Here is an 18,081-nt window from a genome sequence, read left to right as displayed (position 1 = left end):
CCAAGTTAAACAATTTAAAGGCAATGCTACCAAATACTAATTGAGTGTATGTAAACTTCTGACCCACTGTGAATGTGATGAAATAAATAAAAGCTGAAATAATCATTCTCTCTACTATTATTCTGACATTTCACATTCTTAAAATAAAGTGGTGATCCTAACTGACCTAAGACAGGTAATTTTTACTAGGATTAAATGTCAGAAATTGTGAAAAACTGAGTTTAAATGTATTTGGCTAAGGTGTATATAAACTTCTGACTTCAACTGTATAATAGCCAAAACATGTTTTATTGATAGAATCACTAGAGAAAGATCCCTGGTTGTTACAATCAGTATAAAGCATCTGCAGCCCTGGAAAGCACCATCAGAATGAATGTAATGAGTACAATGTGAAGAGTAGACCTTTCACCTGGTGTTACCATTACTTGGTCCATAATGTTTAGCGCAAGAATATTCAAAGTACTTTCTTTCTCTTCATATTATGATCACATTAATCACAACTTAGATGATGAAACTACATAGCTGTTTAGTATCTTTCTAAATAAAAAGGTATTCGATCATTTCTGAACGGCAGTACCCATAGCCCTTGTTTAATCATAGGCGGAACCTTTTCATGAAGAAAAGTTGAAAATAAGGATTAGTGTTGCTAAATGACAGCAAAATCAATGCGTTTCAAGTTTCATATTTGATATAGGACAAGATAACTTGCCACCCTTCAGAAGGTGTAATTCCAAAGCTATAAACTGATGCAGATGATCTAATCATAGATGACTTAGTGCAGGTAGCCTACAGTACCCTCAGCGCTTTGGCCTGACCCTCACACCGTTATTATACAGATTAACATCCTGTTGTTACCATGCTAGAGCTATCATAGGGTTAGCATGCTACTGCTAATGGTATCGTCACAGAGACAGGTGCTGGGTCATCCAGACAGCGATGTTCATGAAGCCATCAGACTCCGCGTCCACCTTGGACAGGGAGTGGTTGTTCCCAGGGTACCATAGCAACCTGAAAGAAAGGCATCCAGGCGGAGTTAAGAAACTAGAGTCAGCGATGCATGAAGTAAACAACATCGGGCTGGCAAAGACCAACTAAGAAAGACCACGGAAGCGTGAGGCTAAACTTCTGTTTTGGTGCTGCAGCTATCACGTTTATAGGAGATTGAAGCTCACCCATGCACATGCAAAGATACTGTGTAATACTGAGTGCATTATCTTGCATAGCATTCATCTGCGGTTCATCCCACTGCTCGTGGCAACGTCAAATCACTGAGTCTCAGTTTAAGACAGTATCTTGTTTTTGTTTTTTTACAAATAGGAAGAGAATCTGTCTTTGGCAAGCACCCCCATTACCTGGTTAGCTGTTGATTACCTTTACTTAACGCATACAAAGTACTTCACTGTCTTTATTCTGATATGTGACCGCCACACCACTAAATACTACATTACCCAGCAGCCAACAGCACAAAGGCAGTCTACTCACCGCACTGGGACTTGTAGTGCCTTCAAGGCTCTGTAGTACTCAATTCCCTGCTTAGGGGGCACACGCTTATCATCCTCTCCCAGAGTCAGCAACACAGGAGTCTTCACCTGAATGGCGACAACAGTCACATACATTGTTACAGTCAACACACAGACACAAGGCACAGAAAAACAAGGGTAGAGACAGCAGAGATTTTTTCACCTGCATTGGATCAGTAAACAAACAGAACGTGAAACACAGTCCGCTGGATAACACACACACCTGTTTGACATGTTTGATAGGAGACATGTTTAACATCTGCTCCCAGACTGCAGGGTCAGGCAGGCAATCTGTACTGTAGTTATAGCCAGCCTCCACCATACACCTGAAACACACCCACACGTTGGTTAACCACACCTTAGAGAAAAGGGAACAAAAAACAAATCGTATGGATTCTATCATATCTAGTTTCCCTTCTGGTTGTTTGAATTACTGACTGCGTCCTCTCCCTAGAGAGACAGAGGCAGACGACACATCCCGGCAAGCCTATAAAACCCCCTAAGACTGAAGTGCGTTTGTCTCTCTCTGTATCCACCAACCTGAAAGTAAATGTCATGGATGTCAAGCCTATGTGGTAATGGCTAAGTAGGGCTGGGATGATACCTGTATCAAGACACTCAGTGTCCTGGCACTGAAACAAAACATGAAGCAGACCCAACTTCTTTAGGAAAACATCCCTAATGTTGGAAACATGATGTCATCCAGAGTCACATGTACTTATTTTCCAAGCTATAGCACACAATATTTTACATACAGCAGGTTTTAAAGGATTTTTTGCCATGGAAAATATACTGTGATACCGGTATCGTCCCTATGAGTTAGCGGATGTTTGTGTGGGCATGGTAGTGAGAAAGTGTGATTTTACCAGTCTGGGATGTCGGTGCTCCCGATCATGGAGGCCAGGTTGATGACAGGGTTCCGAGCCACGCAGGCCTTGTAAAACTCTGGGTACTGGCCAATTAGATGACAGGCCACGAATCCGCCATGGGAACCCCCGGCAACCGCAACCTTCTGCTCGTCAAACGCCCCGCCCCTCAGAACACTCTCCACTGCAAACTAGAGCCAGAAACAACAGCATGATGAAAGAGAGGGAGGGTAGATGGGAGGGTGAGAGAGAGAAGTGAGAGAGAGAAGTGAGAGAAAGTACGCGGGAGGAAGAAGAGTGGTTTGAGAGGGGAGATGACAGAGACTACAAAAATACTGTGAAAATGAAAGGTCAGAGTCAGACAGACTGATTCTAAGGCTGAATACTATAGACCAGAGACGCACAATATATCGGTGAACTTATCGTGCTCAGAATGTGCTGGTTGTCATACCTCTGCTGCCATTTCAATGGTATGTGAGAACATGTTTAAAACATGAACACACTAGCTAGCTCCATTCAAACAACTGACTGGAGAAATAAGCTCATCAACTGCATCTGCAGCAGACGTGATACCCTCGGTCATGGCATTGAAACGCCTGCTCAACAAAACTGCGGACACAGGCTGTGAACAAGCGATTCGGTGGCATTCTCTCTTTACTGTGTAGGCCAAAAATGGAATATCGGTGCATCACTACTATAGACTAATAAGCCACACAATGATCTGAAAAGACCGTGTGGTGTAACTCATGTTTCTGTACCTGAACATCCTTGACGTCTTGAGTGCCCACATTACCAGGTAGAGAGAGGATACTGTCCTGGCCGTAGCCTATGGAGCCGCGGTAGTTCACTGAAAGGACACAAGTGAGGTACAAGTGAACATTTCAACCCCCCAACAGCTTCCCCTGTTGACACTAATCTTGCTCAACTAGAAATGTTTTTTCTTTGAATGGAGCCATTTTTAAGTCACTCCCAAAAAATGATTGAGGTAGGGTGGCATTTTACCTTCAGCCCCACTCTCCCCTACACACTGCAGAGCGGTAACGTGCTTAACGATGCCATCGCTATAAACATTCCCTCCCTATGGCACTTATAAGGTAAATCGACTATTCTATGGGGTTGTCAGATTTGTTTTATTCATTCATTGTTTTGCTGGTAGAGGAAAAGTAAATGTGGACTGTTGTAGCATCTTCAAAGTGCACCTCGGCAGAAATATGTTTTCATGTTTTATATTTTTTGGGTGTGGCGACAATGATTTTGCCGTGGCGTAGCGTGACAACTGCAAAGGAAACACTGTTACCATGTCAATGTTAAAACACCATAATAAGCTAAGCCTGTGATCCCTGTAGCAACACTGACTACAGAGAGGAAAGGATCCCCATTCATCCACCCCCCCATTTAGCAGGCGCTCTTATCCAGAGTGACTTACAGGAGCAAGTAATGCCTTGCTCAAGGGCACATGTACAGATTTGTCACCTAGTCAGCTCAGGGATTCGAACCAGCGACCTTTCGGCTACTGGCCCAACGCACTTAGCCACTAGGCTACCTGCTGTCATACACATCCAATGAATGACCCACAATGATTCCCTGACCTGCTCCTGTAGCTAGTTTCCTCTACTGGATTCAAACACCCTGGCTCGGTGTAGACAATATGGTGTGGGGGGAAAAGAAGGCTGTTAATCAGAACGTCTGTGTATGCCATCCTGATGCAGTACAAAATACTAACAAATAAACAAACAAAAATAAGACATTTTGAGTGCGGACCCAACTTTAAAAAGTATTATTATAAAACAAAATTATAATAAATTGGCCAGTGGCTTGATGATCCCTGCTCTAACCCCTAACCAATCCCACTGGGCACAGACACCAGTTCCACGTCTAGTTTTGATTTACATTTGATTCAGTTGTCAACTAACGTGAATTCAAATTGATAAAAACAAAAAAATGTACAACTCATTGGATCAAAAAAGACAAGACAAAAACACAAAATTCCTTGATGACTTTTTGCTAAGCCAATCGGTTTTCCACAATGATTCATCGTCACCACATTGTTTCCACGTCAAGATTTTCAATCTATTATGCAGATAGAGACATAATAAACCGTAGCTCTACTCACCCAGTAGGATAGCAAAGCCCATCCTGCACAGCACTGAGGAAGAGAGCAGCCAGTCTGCTACAATCACAGAGTGAGGACCACCTGAGAGAGAGAGAGAGAGAGAGAGAGAGAGTGAAGTTTCCCCTAGGTACAGATCTAGGATCAGCTTCCTGTAACTTACCATGTGGGGTGACTATGAGTGGCAGTTTCACTCCCTCCTTCACATCCTTTGGTTTCAGCAGGAGGGCGTCAAAGTCCAGACCAGCTACATAACAAGGATAATATTAAATCAAACTTTATTTGTCATATACACACGTTTAGAAGATGTTATTGCAGGTGTAGCGAAATGCTTGTGGATTCAGACACATAGGAGAGAATTTACTGATAATTGACATGCTAGAGAGAAAAGGTCCAACTGTGAGAGTGGATGTTCTTACGGTATTGGCTGTTGTCCTGCTCTGGGGGCGGGGTGAAGTTGAGGATCTGCCAATCGATATCAGGCTGGGTCTGAGACTCCTCCAGCATGACCCAGTCCACCTCCTCACTGGAACCACCCAGTGGCAGGAAGCCCACCCTCTAGCCACAGAAAATAAGGTAATTAATAACAAAACAATAGACAATGGGCATTAAGCAGACGTTACTATAAATGACTCATCCAAAGTGAGATATTTCAATAATGTGTCTATTTTACTGCAAAGCATTGTCAAGTAATACACAACCTTTATTGAGTATGTATGTGTGTGGGCGTGGCTACATTACCAGGCTGGGGGGGCAGTTAGGGGAAGACCAGCTGACCACCATCAGGTCTCTCTCGATGGTCAGCAATGACCAGCTGCCCCCTGGAGACTCTACAGGGGAACACCAGAATGTTAGAACAGTAACAGCCCTAGAGCTTTACAACTCAGAGACAGTATTTGTCCGTGGACTGACTAGGGGGCAGGGGACTGTGTGACCCCACTCACTTGATGTCAGAGAGGTGACGCTCCCTGTGGTCGTTTCCACCAACAGCAGATCCTACAGGAGTCAAAACATGTCAACATGATTCGATTGTGGCCATACATATGGCATAATTAATTATACTAATTATCTATCATCAGTGTCTAGGGTGGTTACCTTGCGGCTGCCCTGTGGACTGGAGACCAGGATGCGCTGGCTGTCAGCTGACCAGCACAGAGGAGACAGAGACGAGCTGTAGATCCCGGCAAAGCCATCTTGAACACACAAACATTTAGAATAAACAGAATACACTCGCAAAGTGCCTGTAATTATACTAACAAAATCTACTTTACAAAAAAGAAACATTTCCTTACCCTCTCTGGGCCTCTTTACCACGTCCACCACCACAGAGGTCCTCTTGGTGTACCAGTCATACTACAACACACAGCCATCAACTCAAGACATGAGGTATATTCCAATAGTATTCAAATCATTTCTCTAATTGGGAGCAGTTGGATATGTTTTCCTCTCTCTTGCTCACTCACTCACCATACAAAGCCTGCTACACTGCTGGTGAGGTCCGTAGACAGCACACTCCAGGTAGATAATCCTGCACTGGTCTGGGCTGAGCTTGGGTGAACACACAGCACTGGAGCCTGATGAAAGCTGCTCTGAGAGAGGGAAACAAACAGACTTCTAGAAAATACTATGGTCATGTATAGCTCAGAGTGAAATACACTTACCACACTGTCCCCCAGTCAGGTCAACATAGAACAAGGAGGATCTGAATTAGAAAACACAGGGAGGGAGAGAGTGTGAGGCCTTTACTGGATTTAAGAGCTGCTACTCATAACCACCACTCTGATCTGACCAATCACAGTGCTCACCTGCGGTTGGGCGAGTATTTGAGGCCCAGTCTGAAGGGCTCATGCCACCAGCCCACGAACACCACGCCTGTGTCACTCGGAGCCCAAAACGCCTGGGGACACAAGTTATAACACTGGTACAGCACATATATACATTGCAACACACACACAGAAATGGCACCCAGCAACACACACACACGGTACTGACCTGGCCTGGCGAGATGTTATCTGGGACTCCCTCTAGCACAGAGACGTTGCTACCCTCGATGTCCAACACACACAGCACAGGAGAACTTTTACTGACCAAGGTCTCCCCCCAGTCCTCGTAAAACACAAACTGCTCCCCCTGCAGCACGGGAGGAGCAAACATACTCGTAAAACACAAACTGCTCCCCCTGCAGCACGGGAGAAGAAAACACACTCATAAAACACAAACTGCTCCCCCTGCAGGACGGGAGGAGCAAACACACAGTTTGGTGAACCAAGACGTTTTAGTTAAAAGCAGGGGGTCAATCAATGGAACAGTTTATCATTGGATAAATCCTCCTCCTTACCTTTGTGGTCTCCTCCTCCTTGCCCATTTTCACCCCCTCCTCTTCATCAGCAAGAGAACAGGACTCAGGAGACACTGACTGTATAGTAGAGATGGAAGGGGTTAAGAAATAGACCAAGTGAGGAAATCACTAACACATTTTGCAGTGAAGTTCATTAGCACTGCATTGTGAGAGTGCATTGTGCTCATGTTTGAATTGTAGGTGTGTGTTTTGAAGGCCAGACCTGGAAGAAGGACTGTGCCTTGAGTCTCTTTCTCTCAGCCACATACAGCAAGTGAGTTTCAGAGTGGGACCACACCAGGCAGCCAAACTGGTCTGGGAACAGATACAAATGAACAGGTGGGTCAACCAAAGAATGTGCCTGATATACTTTGGTGTTAAGGCCTTCCCAGATTCAGTAATGTATGATTATTAGATGTCACACTGTGCGATGTTACCAAATTAAAATCTTGACAGATTGTACGATTTGCTTCAGTTCCCTCATCATATTCTGTGATTGGCTTGCGAGGCTACGTAAGCTGATGTAGGCTACGTCAACTGCAGCGATAGATTTGATCTGAGCATGTGCCAACACCAGTAGGGCATGCCTCCCTCTATGCTTATGGGCGAGTGAAGAGAGTTCAGAAAAACAAAGTATGCATCTTAGAAATAATTCACACATACAAACTTTATATGTCCGAACTCAAAATCAAATCGGCTTCCTAAGAATAACAGTTGCTGTGGTATCATTTTGATTCAGAGATTTTTCCCCAAGGCATGTCAATTTTGTCTGGGACGGCCAAATCGTGGCATAAGACGGCACAGTCTGTTCGGGTCTTTAGGGAAAACAACAGTTTATTGTGTGCCAGTAACAGAAGAACTTCAGGAAGTCTCTCATATACAGAGACATTACATTGGTGTCTCACCGTCTTCATAGACCTTGCCATGTTTCTTCAGGGCTGTCAGGTTGATGCTCTTCACTTTGATGTTCTTACTCCAGATCTGAGTGGTCACCGAATGGAGGAGGGGTCAAAGGGAAAAGAGGTTTAGGATATAGGGGCGGGGGGCGGGGGGGGTTGCCCCAACCTAGGCACTTATCCAAGGTCAGTTGTGTAGACAGATAGAGAGAGAGACAGAGAGAGAGACCCTCACCTCCAGAAACTGTTTGTCCTCTCCTTTGATGCTGCTCTCTCTCACCACCGCTTTCATGTCTCCTGATGGAGAGTCTTTACTCAGCAACCTGACACAGAGAAAACACTAAATTAACCACACACATAACACACTCATGTGTCAAACTGTCAAATGTCCACATACTCTCCCTTGATCTCTGTGCAGTTTCCTGAGGGTCCAGAGTAGACCACCGACTTGTCGTCGTGAAACACAATGTACTGCCGACAGAATTTGACATTCTCGTTCCTCTCCAGATCCCGCTGACTCCATTCTAGGGGACACAGAATAAAGGCATGAAAACCCAAACACAGACCAACGAACTGAAAGAGACAGACCGACCGACAGACAGACAGACAGACAGACACACACACACCTGTGTAGATGTTGCTGTATTTTCCTCCATACTGCGATGTTATGACTGGCCCTACGTCAGCTCGGGTCAGGGAGGGAAACAGGCTCAACTCCCGGTAGAGTTTGGAGATGTCTTCCGGATTAGTCATTACCTTTCCACACACAACAGATGAGGAACTTGCACATCGCATCAGGGATAAACAATGTCTCACAACCCGCATTGATGAGTTCATCTTTTACTGGTTGTCTCTCTTGACCCTGGACTGAGACAATAGTGGTAGACTGGCTTGTTTACTAATTGCAATAGTCAGTGCAGCATGCAATTCCTATGTCTCACTACATAAGTAACAATGAAATCCTTGTTAACACTGACAGGCTTTGTGACAAAACAAGATGCAAGGTTATTTAGTCCTAAGGAATAGGACTCTTGTAGGTTACTGGCTAATAGGTTCAGTTGGCTTGTTAGCTAATTATTCTAAAATAACAGCCTCCTATCACTCCCTAGTGAAGACGAATATTAGTATAGCTTTAAATTATTGTTTGTTTAGTTGAGCACGCTATATCCAACATAACTAGAGTGGCTTACTTGACTGACCAGGAAGTGCTTTCTGCGCGTCACCATAAGAAAGCTAGCAGAGCTAGCTAAACCAATGACTGCCTAATGCTACACCGCAGACATTATATCCAGTATCTCTGCCTATACTAGCTGGAAAATAAATAGTTAGCATTTCAAATTCACTACACTAGCTGGAAAGAAAAATAGCGAACATACGGTAGTTACTTAAATTAGCTAGCTAACTAGTACATAATGGGAAGTTGGACAAGCAAGTAGCTAGCTTTGTGTAAAAGCTCACATTAAATTTAAATAAACTGGAATTTAACACACTGATAGCTATTTAATAAAACTTACCTGGGACTCCATCGCGGCTCTGACTGATCAACAGCTCTGCGTGTAGTGTCGTTGTTTCTGTGTTGTTAGGCAGGGTACAACAGGGTTGCCATGTCCTTGGTTTTCCTGGATTTGGGATAATTTGACAATGACCGCGTTGGATGGGAGCGGATCACTTTTGTCAAGTCGCTCACCGCCTTTCCGTGTGTTGCATTTTGGCAGTGGTGGAAAAAGTACCTAATTGTCATACTTGAGTAAAAGTATAGATACCTTAATAGAAAGTCACTCAAGTAAAAGTGGAAGTCACCCGGTAAAATACTACTTGAGTAAAAGTATTTGGTTCGAAATATACTTAAGTATCAAAAGTAAAAGTATAATTCCTTATATTAAGCAAAGCAGATGGCAACATTTTCTTGCTTTAAAATTTACAGATAGCCAGGGGGACTCTCCAACACTCAGACATAATTTATAAAATAGGCATGTATTTAGTAAGTCTGCCAGTTCAGAGGCAGTAGGGATGACCAGGGACATTCTCTTGATAAGTGCGTGAAATTGACAATTCTCCTGTCCTGCTAAGCATTCAAAAAATACCTTTGGGAGTCAGAGAAAATGTAGGGTGTAAAAAATACGTTATTTTCTTTAGGGATGTAGTAAAGTAAAAGTTGCTCAAAATATAAATAGTAAAGTACAGATACCCCCCAAAAACGACGACTACTTTAAAGTACTACTTAAGTACTTTACACCACTGCATTTTGGGGATACAAATTGTCATTCTTCCGCCTACATATCGACAGAATGAACTTTACAAAAAGCATGTGATCAAAGGTCATGAAGTTTTGACTACAAGTTTCTGCAGTGGCTCTTCGTCAACTTCATCCTGCAGCTGACATGAGTCGGTTACGATCCCGTGATAAGGTAGCCCGCCATCGAACTTCAAAATCAGTGTCTGCCCTCAGCCTAAGAGAGCGTTTCCTCTTGGTCGAATTGCCTCGTCGGTTGCGCCCGTGGGAGACTTAGGTTCATATCCCGCGTGTTACACATAATGTGGGAGGGTCTATTGTCAACCAATCTTTAGTGTGTTTGTTTGACCCACACGAACGTGACCAAAGACATGACTGCAACCGGAACCAACTTTGATATTTGAGGCGCTCTCTCTGGTTATACATGTACACATATGATTTTAGTTTGTGAGTGTATGATATGGTTGTTGGAGACATGTTTATTTCGAATTTATTTAAAAAACACTGCCATCTGAGCTTTGCTGTTGGACGACCAATTTAGTGTCCGACTTTCGGCGATCGTAGATGCACCTCCCCAGACTTGAATCCTCGACTTCCGTCTGCAGTTGGTTGCTTCAGCCTTACCAATTAAACAAGCCCATTGATACGCACCCTATCCAGGGTTGCCAGGTCAAGTTACATTTTCTACAAAATGACCACAGAAAACTAGGCCAATTTATTTTCATAGCAAAAGAGTTGCCCTATCTATTAAACAAAACATGGTTCCTTAACGTTATCGAGACAATTAACAATGAATGTCATAGTAACGACATTAGAAACAAAATTCGGGTTAACCTCAAAATAATAATTATTGGAAGCTATGACATAATAAAGGAATTTGAATATGTGGCAAGAGAAAATATAATTCTCCCTTATTAAACTCGCCAGATAATTTTCCATCAATGGATGTCAATTCAACTCGTTTGATTGCTATGATTAAGCAATAAGGCACAAGATGGCCAGATACAACTATTAGCAGTGGCCATGTACCACAATCCCCCGGGTGCCTTATTGCTATTATAAACTGGTTACCAATGTAATTAGAACAGTAAAAAGTCATGTTTTGTCATACTCGTGTTATTTGGTCTGATCAGCATTCAGGGCTCAAACCGGGTTTATAATTGTAAATAAATCCCCTTTATAGATAACTCCGAAAGGAGAGTTTAAGTGATGAAAGTTGGACAGAGGATCTCTCGAAATCTCTGAGCAAGAAACTAACGCTAGGCTATTTTCTGGCAATTGTGCTGTTATTATGTGCCAGATGTTAAGACTGCAAATCGTTAAAAATGGCCATTTGTGAGACTGACTTGTCATTTCAATAGCCAGTCTATGGACTAAAATCTTGGATTATGCAAAAAATGTGCCATAGTTTGCTTAGAGAAAGACAAACTGATAGGCCTACGTCTCATTTAGGCCTACATCTAATTTAATATAGTCTACAGAAGCATAGACAAAATGTAGGAAAGATGTAAACTGAACAATTTAGCAACTTGCTTAGTTCAAATTAACAGATTCATTCATTCACCATGACTAGCGAGGCGATTTCGCAATAAAAAGTGCTTGTTTCCCAAATAGCCTGCTGGAATAGACTACTGAGGATGTGGTCAAAATGTAAATCACTGACTCCAGTGATATCGTCATTTCAACATATTTATCGTATCAAATTGTAGCCTACAATGGCATATACATGAATAGCCTACTTGATGACCAACAGAGGCAAATGTATAATTCCCCACATTTAGCCTGTCAGTTTAATCGAGGACTTTCCCTATAAAATGAACCACGCGAGGGAGTTCCATAACTTCTATTTCAAATGTCCACTAGGGCAGCCGCCGAGACCCAAGACCTGAGCATTCACTTCGCTTGATACCGTTTTCTTTAAGCAGTCAATGCAGTTTAAACCAACTCCGAACGGATTTATGTAATGCGCCCAAAGTCGTTATCCTTTGCTTTGTCTGCATTATTTCTTGATGTGCATCAGTTCTAGCGTATGAATGTTTTATGGAAATAGGTGTCTCCATAACGACAATCTAAATAGCCTACCTACTGGTAAAAACTGTAACTGTGGCGCTCCAACACAACACAACACAACACACCCCAACATGTTCTCGCGTGACATCGTTTTAAAAGTAGCCCAATTATCAGGAAAACAGCGAACATGGCACAGTCGGATAAATGTGGCAACTCCTCTCTTGATGCAAACAACATTTTGGGGGCTAGTTTTCAGGCCTTGTTCGTTGGTTTTCAGTATTCAGAAATGTTGTTAAAACGGGAAACCCTGGGGTAATAGCACGTGATTCAGATCCGGCGCCCTCTGCTGGTTAAAATAAGTATGTACCTGAACCTTACTAATGCATATTTTGAATTACAACATTTGAACAGCAACAACATAACACGAGGTTCACTTCTTTCATGTGAGAAGTAGATATATCCAAAATAATAGCGTCATTTCACTTCCACCCCCTGGGTTTGGTTATGATGTTGGTGTTAGTCGGCTGAGTGTTCTGTCTCTGGGTAGGTGGGGTCACACAACAAGCCAAGATGGCCGATTTTGAGGAGCCGCTATCAGAAGAAGAGAAGGTAACGATATTATCATTTTATTCCCAAGTGACTATATTATTCTATTCTAAAGTTACTCTGTGTGTCACCGGTTGTTGGATGGTCAACAGTAAATGGGTACTATATTTTAGAGCTACTAGCGTTTGCTCTGTTTCAGTAAAGAGACGATTCACTTGAGTGGCTAGCTAACTATGCTAACGTTAGCCTGAACCTCACTGGTCAACTTTTACTGGCTAGAAATTGTAACTATTAGTAGTTATATAACTATTTAGCTATGTGCGGGAATAAAGTTCCAGTGTGTTTAATGGAAACCCATGATCCTACTTTTTGGATATGGTTAGATCTGTTGGGCCAATTCAGGAAGTAGCTAACGTTAGCTGTAAGGCAAAATAAAACGTTGATATCGTTTCTAGCAGTAAGGCAGTGCTAGCTAGTTACCTACCTACATCAGAGGTTTTCTAGGTCAAACAGATACAGTTGCAGCTCAGATGCTTCTGCTAGCTATAGACGCCATAAAGAGAGGACGTGTATACACACACCCGACACTTTACTGTACACCCGAAACTTTACTGGTGAAAGTGGGTGCGAGTGCTTAGCTGGAGTACAGTGCTATGGCCCTGTCCAGAAACAAACAACCCTAGGAGGGCCTATTCCCTACCCCCAACCCTCTAGGACTTTACTGCACGCATCCAGTGTGTGTGACGACAAAACATTTTTTTTTGTTCTACTTTGTCCTCAGAAATGTTGCCATATAGTGACTATGTCAGATCTACACAAGTATCTAGTGGTTGTTTCTGTACGGGGGGGAAATTGGGTATGCGCTGTGTGGAATGCAGCTCAGGTTCCGGGCATGAGAATCTGTAAAGACTGGTAGTTTCCATAGAAACTGGATAAGCAGCAATCTATTGAGGCTGGCCATGCAACTGCATCTGTTGGGTCAAAATCAGTGGCACTGGTTTCTAATGACCAGGATTTGTGTTTAATGTGTTTATAAATGAACTTAGGCTACCTAATGCTATTTTCCAGTGTGTTGTCCATTAGCCTAAAGTATCAGTTTACAGCACTCTCACACGCTCTATGCATGGTTTACTGGGATTACAATGCTATTTTCCCCACTCAGCCTGATCTAATATAGAACATTTCTAAAATAAATGGATGTAGGCCTAGTAGGATACTGATTCGTCTTCTCTCCACAGGTCCGCATAGCAGCAAACTTCGTTACCCATGCACCCCCTGGAGAGTTCAACGAAGTTTTCAACGGTGAGAAGGTTTTGTTTTCCACTAAAAAGAATGGAGAATAGCCTACAATCACATTGTTGTTTAAATGGTGCCATGTAGTTTGTGATTGTAAGGGTTTCTTGACTGAAGGTGAATGTGTGTTTTGTGTAGTTTGCTGACTGACTGACTAGTTGTTGATGTATTGTAAGATAGTGGACCCATGGCTTAAAGTGTTGCTGGAAGGCAGGCAGACAGCTTCTTCAAGTGCAAGATGTTTGTTCACAGGTGAAGAGTGCAGGGCCAAGGTAGTGCAGGAGTCCACATTTACAGGTGAAGGATGCAAGGCCAAGGTAGTGCAGGAGTCCACATTTACAGGTGAAGGATGCAAGGCCAAGGTAGGGCAGGAGTCCATATGTACAGGTGAAGGATGCAGGGCCAAGTTAGTGCAGGAGTCCACATTTACAGGTGAAGGATGCAAGGCCAAGGTAGGGCAGGAGTGTACATTTACAGGTGAAGGATGCAAGGCCAAGGTAGTGCAGGAGTCTACATTTACAGGTGAAGGATGCAAGGCCAAGGTAGGGCAGGAGTCTACATTTACAGGTGAAGGATGCAAGGCCAAGGTAGGGCAAGAGTCTACATTTACAGGTGAAGGATGCAAGGCCAAGGTAGGGCAGGAGTCCACATTTACAGGTGAAGGATGCAAGGCCAAGGTAGGGCAAGAGTCTACATTTACAGGTGAAGGATGCAAGGCCAAGGTAGGGCAGGAGTCTACATTTACAGGTGAAGGATGCAAGGCCAAGGTAGGGCAGGAGTCTACATTTACAGGTGAAGGATGCAAGGCCAAGGTAGGGCAGGAGTCCACATTTACAGGTGAAGGATGCAAGGCCAAGGTAGGGCAGGAGTCTACATTTACAGGTGAAGGATGCAAGGCCAAGGTAGGGCAGGAGTCCACATTTACAGGTGAAGGATGCAAGGCCAAGGTAGGGCTGGAGTCCACATTTACAGGTGTATTGATAAGATGTAGGATAATGACAAAATAGATTATATTTACAAAACCCAACAAACTTTAACAGCTAAAAAGTCTTAGCTGGCTTAACTCTTACAAGCTGAGTTTTGTTTACAGACTGACAAGTTGATGTTGATGTATGCTTTTGCGTTATAGATGTGCGGCTTCTCCTCAACAATGACAACCTGCTCAGGGAGGGAGCGGCTCAGTGAGTAGCACCCTATCACGATGTGATGTCAACATTTTGAAACAACCACACATCATTACTTATCATTAGTACTCATTATTGGTGTAGGAGTCTAAAGATCCTATGTTCTATTTCATTCTGTGTTCTCTCTCCCCAGTGCTTTTGCCCAGTACAACATGGATCAGTTCACCCCTGCCAAACTTGAGGGCTATGATGAACAGGTAAGAGTGATATAAGGCTGAGTTTATCTGGAGCCGCAGTCTGATCACACAGCTATTATCAAATTAAGTCTGTTTAGTACAGTTTACTAAACAAACTGTGTCAACAACAACAGTTAACAATCCTCTCTCTCCCTCCCCCTTCCCTCTGCAGGTTCTGATTACAGAGCATGGGGACCTGGGTCAGGGGAGGTTCCTGGACCCTCGGAACCGGGTGTCATTCCGCTTCGACCACCTGAGGAAGGAGGTGAGCGATGTGCAGCCATACGACGGAGACAGCTCCCTGAGAGCTTGGAGAGAGGCTTGCGACACCGCGCTCAGCGCATACGTTAAAGAGCACTACCCCAGCGGAGTCTGCACGGTAACCCCCTCACACACACACACACGCACGCACATTCATAACCTCGTATGAATACACAACCACACTCACTCAGCACATACGTCAGAGCACTACCCCAGAGTCTGTATGATACCACACACACTTGCATCAAAGAACAGAAACACAATTGTGCTGCTAACGGCGTTGACCCTGACCCTTGTGATATTGCCACTGTATGTCATTACTTCAAGCCGCTAATCATGACATCCGTATTCTCTGCAGGTATATGGGAAAACAGTTGATGGTCAGCAAACCATCATTGCCTGCATTGAGGGACACCAGTTTCAACCCAAAAACTTCTGGTACAGTCCCTACGGCATCATTATACATTGTTCTTTACAAGTTCAGAATGTTATGTGACTTAATCTCTTTCACACATACTTATTCTGCCTTCTCTCTCAGGAATGGGCGCTGTAGGTCAGAGTGGAAGTTCACCATTGGTCAGTCTACTGCTCATGTAGTGGGTGTGTTGAAGATACAGGTGGGCAGCCGTGATATTTACTACAGAAACAAATGCTGAAGATAATAATTAAACCCCCAAAGTCTAGTAATTAAACAGACTCTCTCTCTCTAGGTGCACTACTATGAGGATGGTAATGTGCAGTTGGTCAGCCATAAGGAAGTGGAGGAGTCTATAACAGTGACTGTGAGTGGACATAACACTGATTCTATTCAGTAACAGCCAATTAGAACCCATTTTGCTTCAGTGTCTTCACTCTATCCCTTTGATGTAAACATGAGAAGGAAGCAAACTGTAAGTAACAACTTCTGCCATTATGTTGTATAACCGGTATACTGAACAGGTTAGGTCAGTTCAGGTTATGGTCAATTACCTGTGTGACAAAGGCGACTCTTTTTCTAAAATAATTTGTCAACAGAATGAGAGCCAGACTGCCAAGGAGTTTGTGGATATCATTGAGAATGCTGAAAATGATTACCAGGTAATTTACCTCACCCTTTTCAATGGACGTGTGTGTTCTGTTCTTTATGGCTGTCTATACTTCTCTTGTAAAATCTCCTCCCCTCAATGTAGACGGCGATCAGTGAGAACTACCAGACTATGTCTGACACCACCTTCAAGGCCCTGCGCCGCCAGCTGCCCGTCACGCGCACTAAGATCGACTGGAACAAGATCCTCAGCTACAAGATTGGCAAGGAGATGCAGAATGCATAGAGGAGCAGAGACTCACACCGCTGGGCTGGCAACACACGCTCGCGCAAGGACTAACCAAAGCTTATATTGTAGTCTGGGGGAAAATGAAAAAATAAAACAAACCAAGCTGCAGATTGACAGTCTGTTGGGCACAGTTCTGTATTGTTTAAAGACGTTTTGGAGAAAAAGGACATGTGTCTTGAGTTACAGGAGGGGAGTTTGAGTCTGCTAAAGGGATACTGAGTTTCATGTTGTAATGTTGACACTCTTGAACAGCTGCACCAAGACCCCAGGTTGAATGATTTTACAATGCATCCTTCCTTCTGTCCTTGATGTAGGAAACACTCCTTATTCTTATCCAATCACGTACAGATCAGTGATTACCTCAAGAAAGGAAGGATACATGTTGAAATAATTTAAACATGGCAATTAAGCACACCAAGCAGGGGATGTTTTCCAATAGATGTTCATATCAGCACCATTTCTCCCCTTTAACAGGACTGGTCCTCGATCTAGTCAGTTTTGAGGAAACTGTTTACTTTTTTCCCCTGCTGTTCTCTTCCTCTTCCTGTTGTATGTGTCCTCTGCTTGAGCCAATGAAGGATACCATGGCTGAAAGACTGTATCATAACCACCTCAGTTTCTGAATCAATTCTCTTCTGTCTTACCTTGGCGACAACCACCATTGCTGTGTCCTTTCTCTTTTGTTGAAGGCAAACCATACCAATACATCTCTTTCCTATGCTAAAGAACTCCATACATGCAAAGCTCCCCTTTCTCCCATGTATACACGTAGATCTATATTTTGCTATGCAGGTTTTTATTTAATTTAATCTTAGGCTCAGTCCATCTGTAATATTCACACCTGTGTTTAGGTACCTTAAACTATACACAGCCATTTCAGTACTTAGTTTAAACCAGGGGCTTTGTTCAGGAGGGTCCAATGTTACAAAATGTTCAATTAGAAATGCATTGTGTAGGGCAGACACACTTCTCTGTCATGCTGAATAAAGACTTGTGTGCTGTACTGTAAATATCTATCTGCAAACCATGCTTCCCACAGAACACACCCCTGTTCAGCCACAACATGCACCTACTCAATATTACATAGGCTGACTCGAGATCAGTTCATCTGTGCTGTGTTTAACCTTCACACTGACTAGCGCTGTACTCAGATGTGACGTTCAGGACTGTACTGCCTCATTCTGTTGTACAAATAAAATAATTGATCATCTTGGCGTGGTTGTTGTTTTCCTCAGGCATTGTATTGCTGGATTCATCACTTTGTACAAAGTCAGACATCAGTCCAGCAGCAGTGGGAGCTGTCATAGACTGGTCTCCACCTCAATCTGTCTTTCT

At 43.4% G+C, this 18,081-nt stretch overlaps 2 protein-coding genes across 2 annotated transcripts; one reads left to right on the top strand and one right to left on the bottom strand.

The window, feature by feature from the left end:
- Nucleotides 1-269: 269 nt before the first annotated feature.
- Nucleotides 270-13,022, bottom strand: LOC106566520 (acylamino-acid-releasing enzyme). Its single transcript, XM_014134617.2, has 24 exons — nt 13,004-13,022; nt 9,245-9,349; nt 8,357-8,486; nt 8,128-8,254; nt 7,966-8,053; nt 7,740-7,815; nt 7,058-7,149; nt 6,835-6,912; nt 6,489-6,626; nt 6,302-6,393; nt 6,158-6,198; nt 5,964-6,085; nt 5,789-5,849; nt 5,592-5,689; nt 5,441-5,492; nt 5,238-5,326; nt 4,916-5,054; nt 4,660-4,743; nt 4,500-4,580; nt 3,145-3,233; nt 2,387-2,577; nt 1,744-1,846; nt 1,483-1,589; nt 270-1,008 (listed from the first exon to the last, which is right to left on the bottom strand). Exons 2-24 carry the CDS (start codon nt 9,254-9,256, stop codon nt 903-905), a joined length of 2,196 nt encoding a protein of 731 aa, XP_013990092.1. The 5' UTR covers nt 9,257-9,349; nt 13,004-13,022; the 3' UTR covers nt 270-902.
- On the top strand, nt 12,542-17,956 carry capza1b (capping actin protein of muscle Z-line subunit alpha 1b). Its single transcript, NM_001140105.1, has 10 exons — nt 12,542-12,582; nt 13,758-13,821; nt 14,942-14,993; nt 15,130-15,193; nt 15,345-15,551; nt 15,792-15,871; nt 15,972-16,050; nt 16,144-16,215; nt 16,448-16,510; nt 16,603-17,956. The coding sequence occupies exons 1-10, from the start codon at nt 12,544-12,546 to the stop codon at nt 16,741-16,743; spliced, it is 861 nt and encodes a 286-aa protein (NP_001133577.1). The 5' UTR covers nt 12,542-12,543; the 3' UTR covers nt 16,744-17,956.
- The last annotated feature ends 125 nt before the right edge of the window (nt 17,957-18,081 follow it).

This window comes from Salmo salar, chromosome 13 (assembly GCF_965601325.2).
Source record: "Salmo salar chromosome 13, fSalSal1, whole genome shotgun sequence".
Taxonomy (NCBI): Eukaryota; Metazoa; Chordata; class Actinopteri; order Salmoniformes; family Salmonidae; genus Salmo; species Salmo salar.
Note: the sequence above shows the minus strand (reverse complement) of the source record. Positions and strands in the feature narration are given on the sequence as shown.

What these genes read in the sequence shown, in the direction of transcription:
- capza1b (NM_001140105.1), top strand. Translation starts at nt 12,544, where the DNA reads ATGGCCGATTTTGAGGAGCCGCTATCAGAAGAAGAGAAG. An exon ending in CGCTATCAGAAGAAGAGAAG is followed by an intron (nt 12,583 to 13,757) that starts GTAACGATATTA and finishes TTCTCTCCACAG; the next exon opens with GTCCGCATAGCAGCAAACTT. An exon ending in ACCCCAGCGGAGTCTGCACG is followed by an intron (nt 15,552 to 15,791) that starts GTAACCCCCTCA and finishes TATTCTCTGCAG; the next exon opens with GTATATGGGAAAACAGTTGA.
- LOC106566520 (XM_014134617.2), bottom strand. An exon ending in CCTGACTGGGGGACAGTGTG is followed by an intron (nt 6,086 to 6,157) that starts GTAAGTGTATTT and finishes TCCCTCTCTCAG; the next exon opens with AGCAGCTTTCATCAGGCTCC. An exon ending in ACTCATAGTCACCCCACATG is followed by an intron (nt 4,581 to 4,659) that starts GTAAGTTACAGG and finishes TCTCTCTCTCAG; the next exon opens with GTGGTCCTCACTCTGTGATT.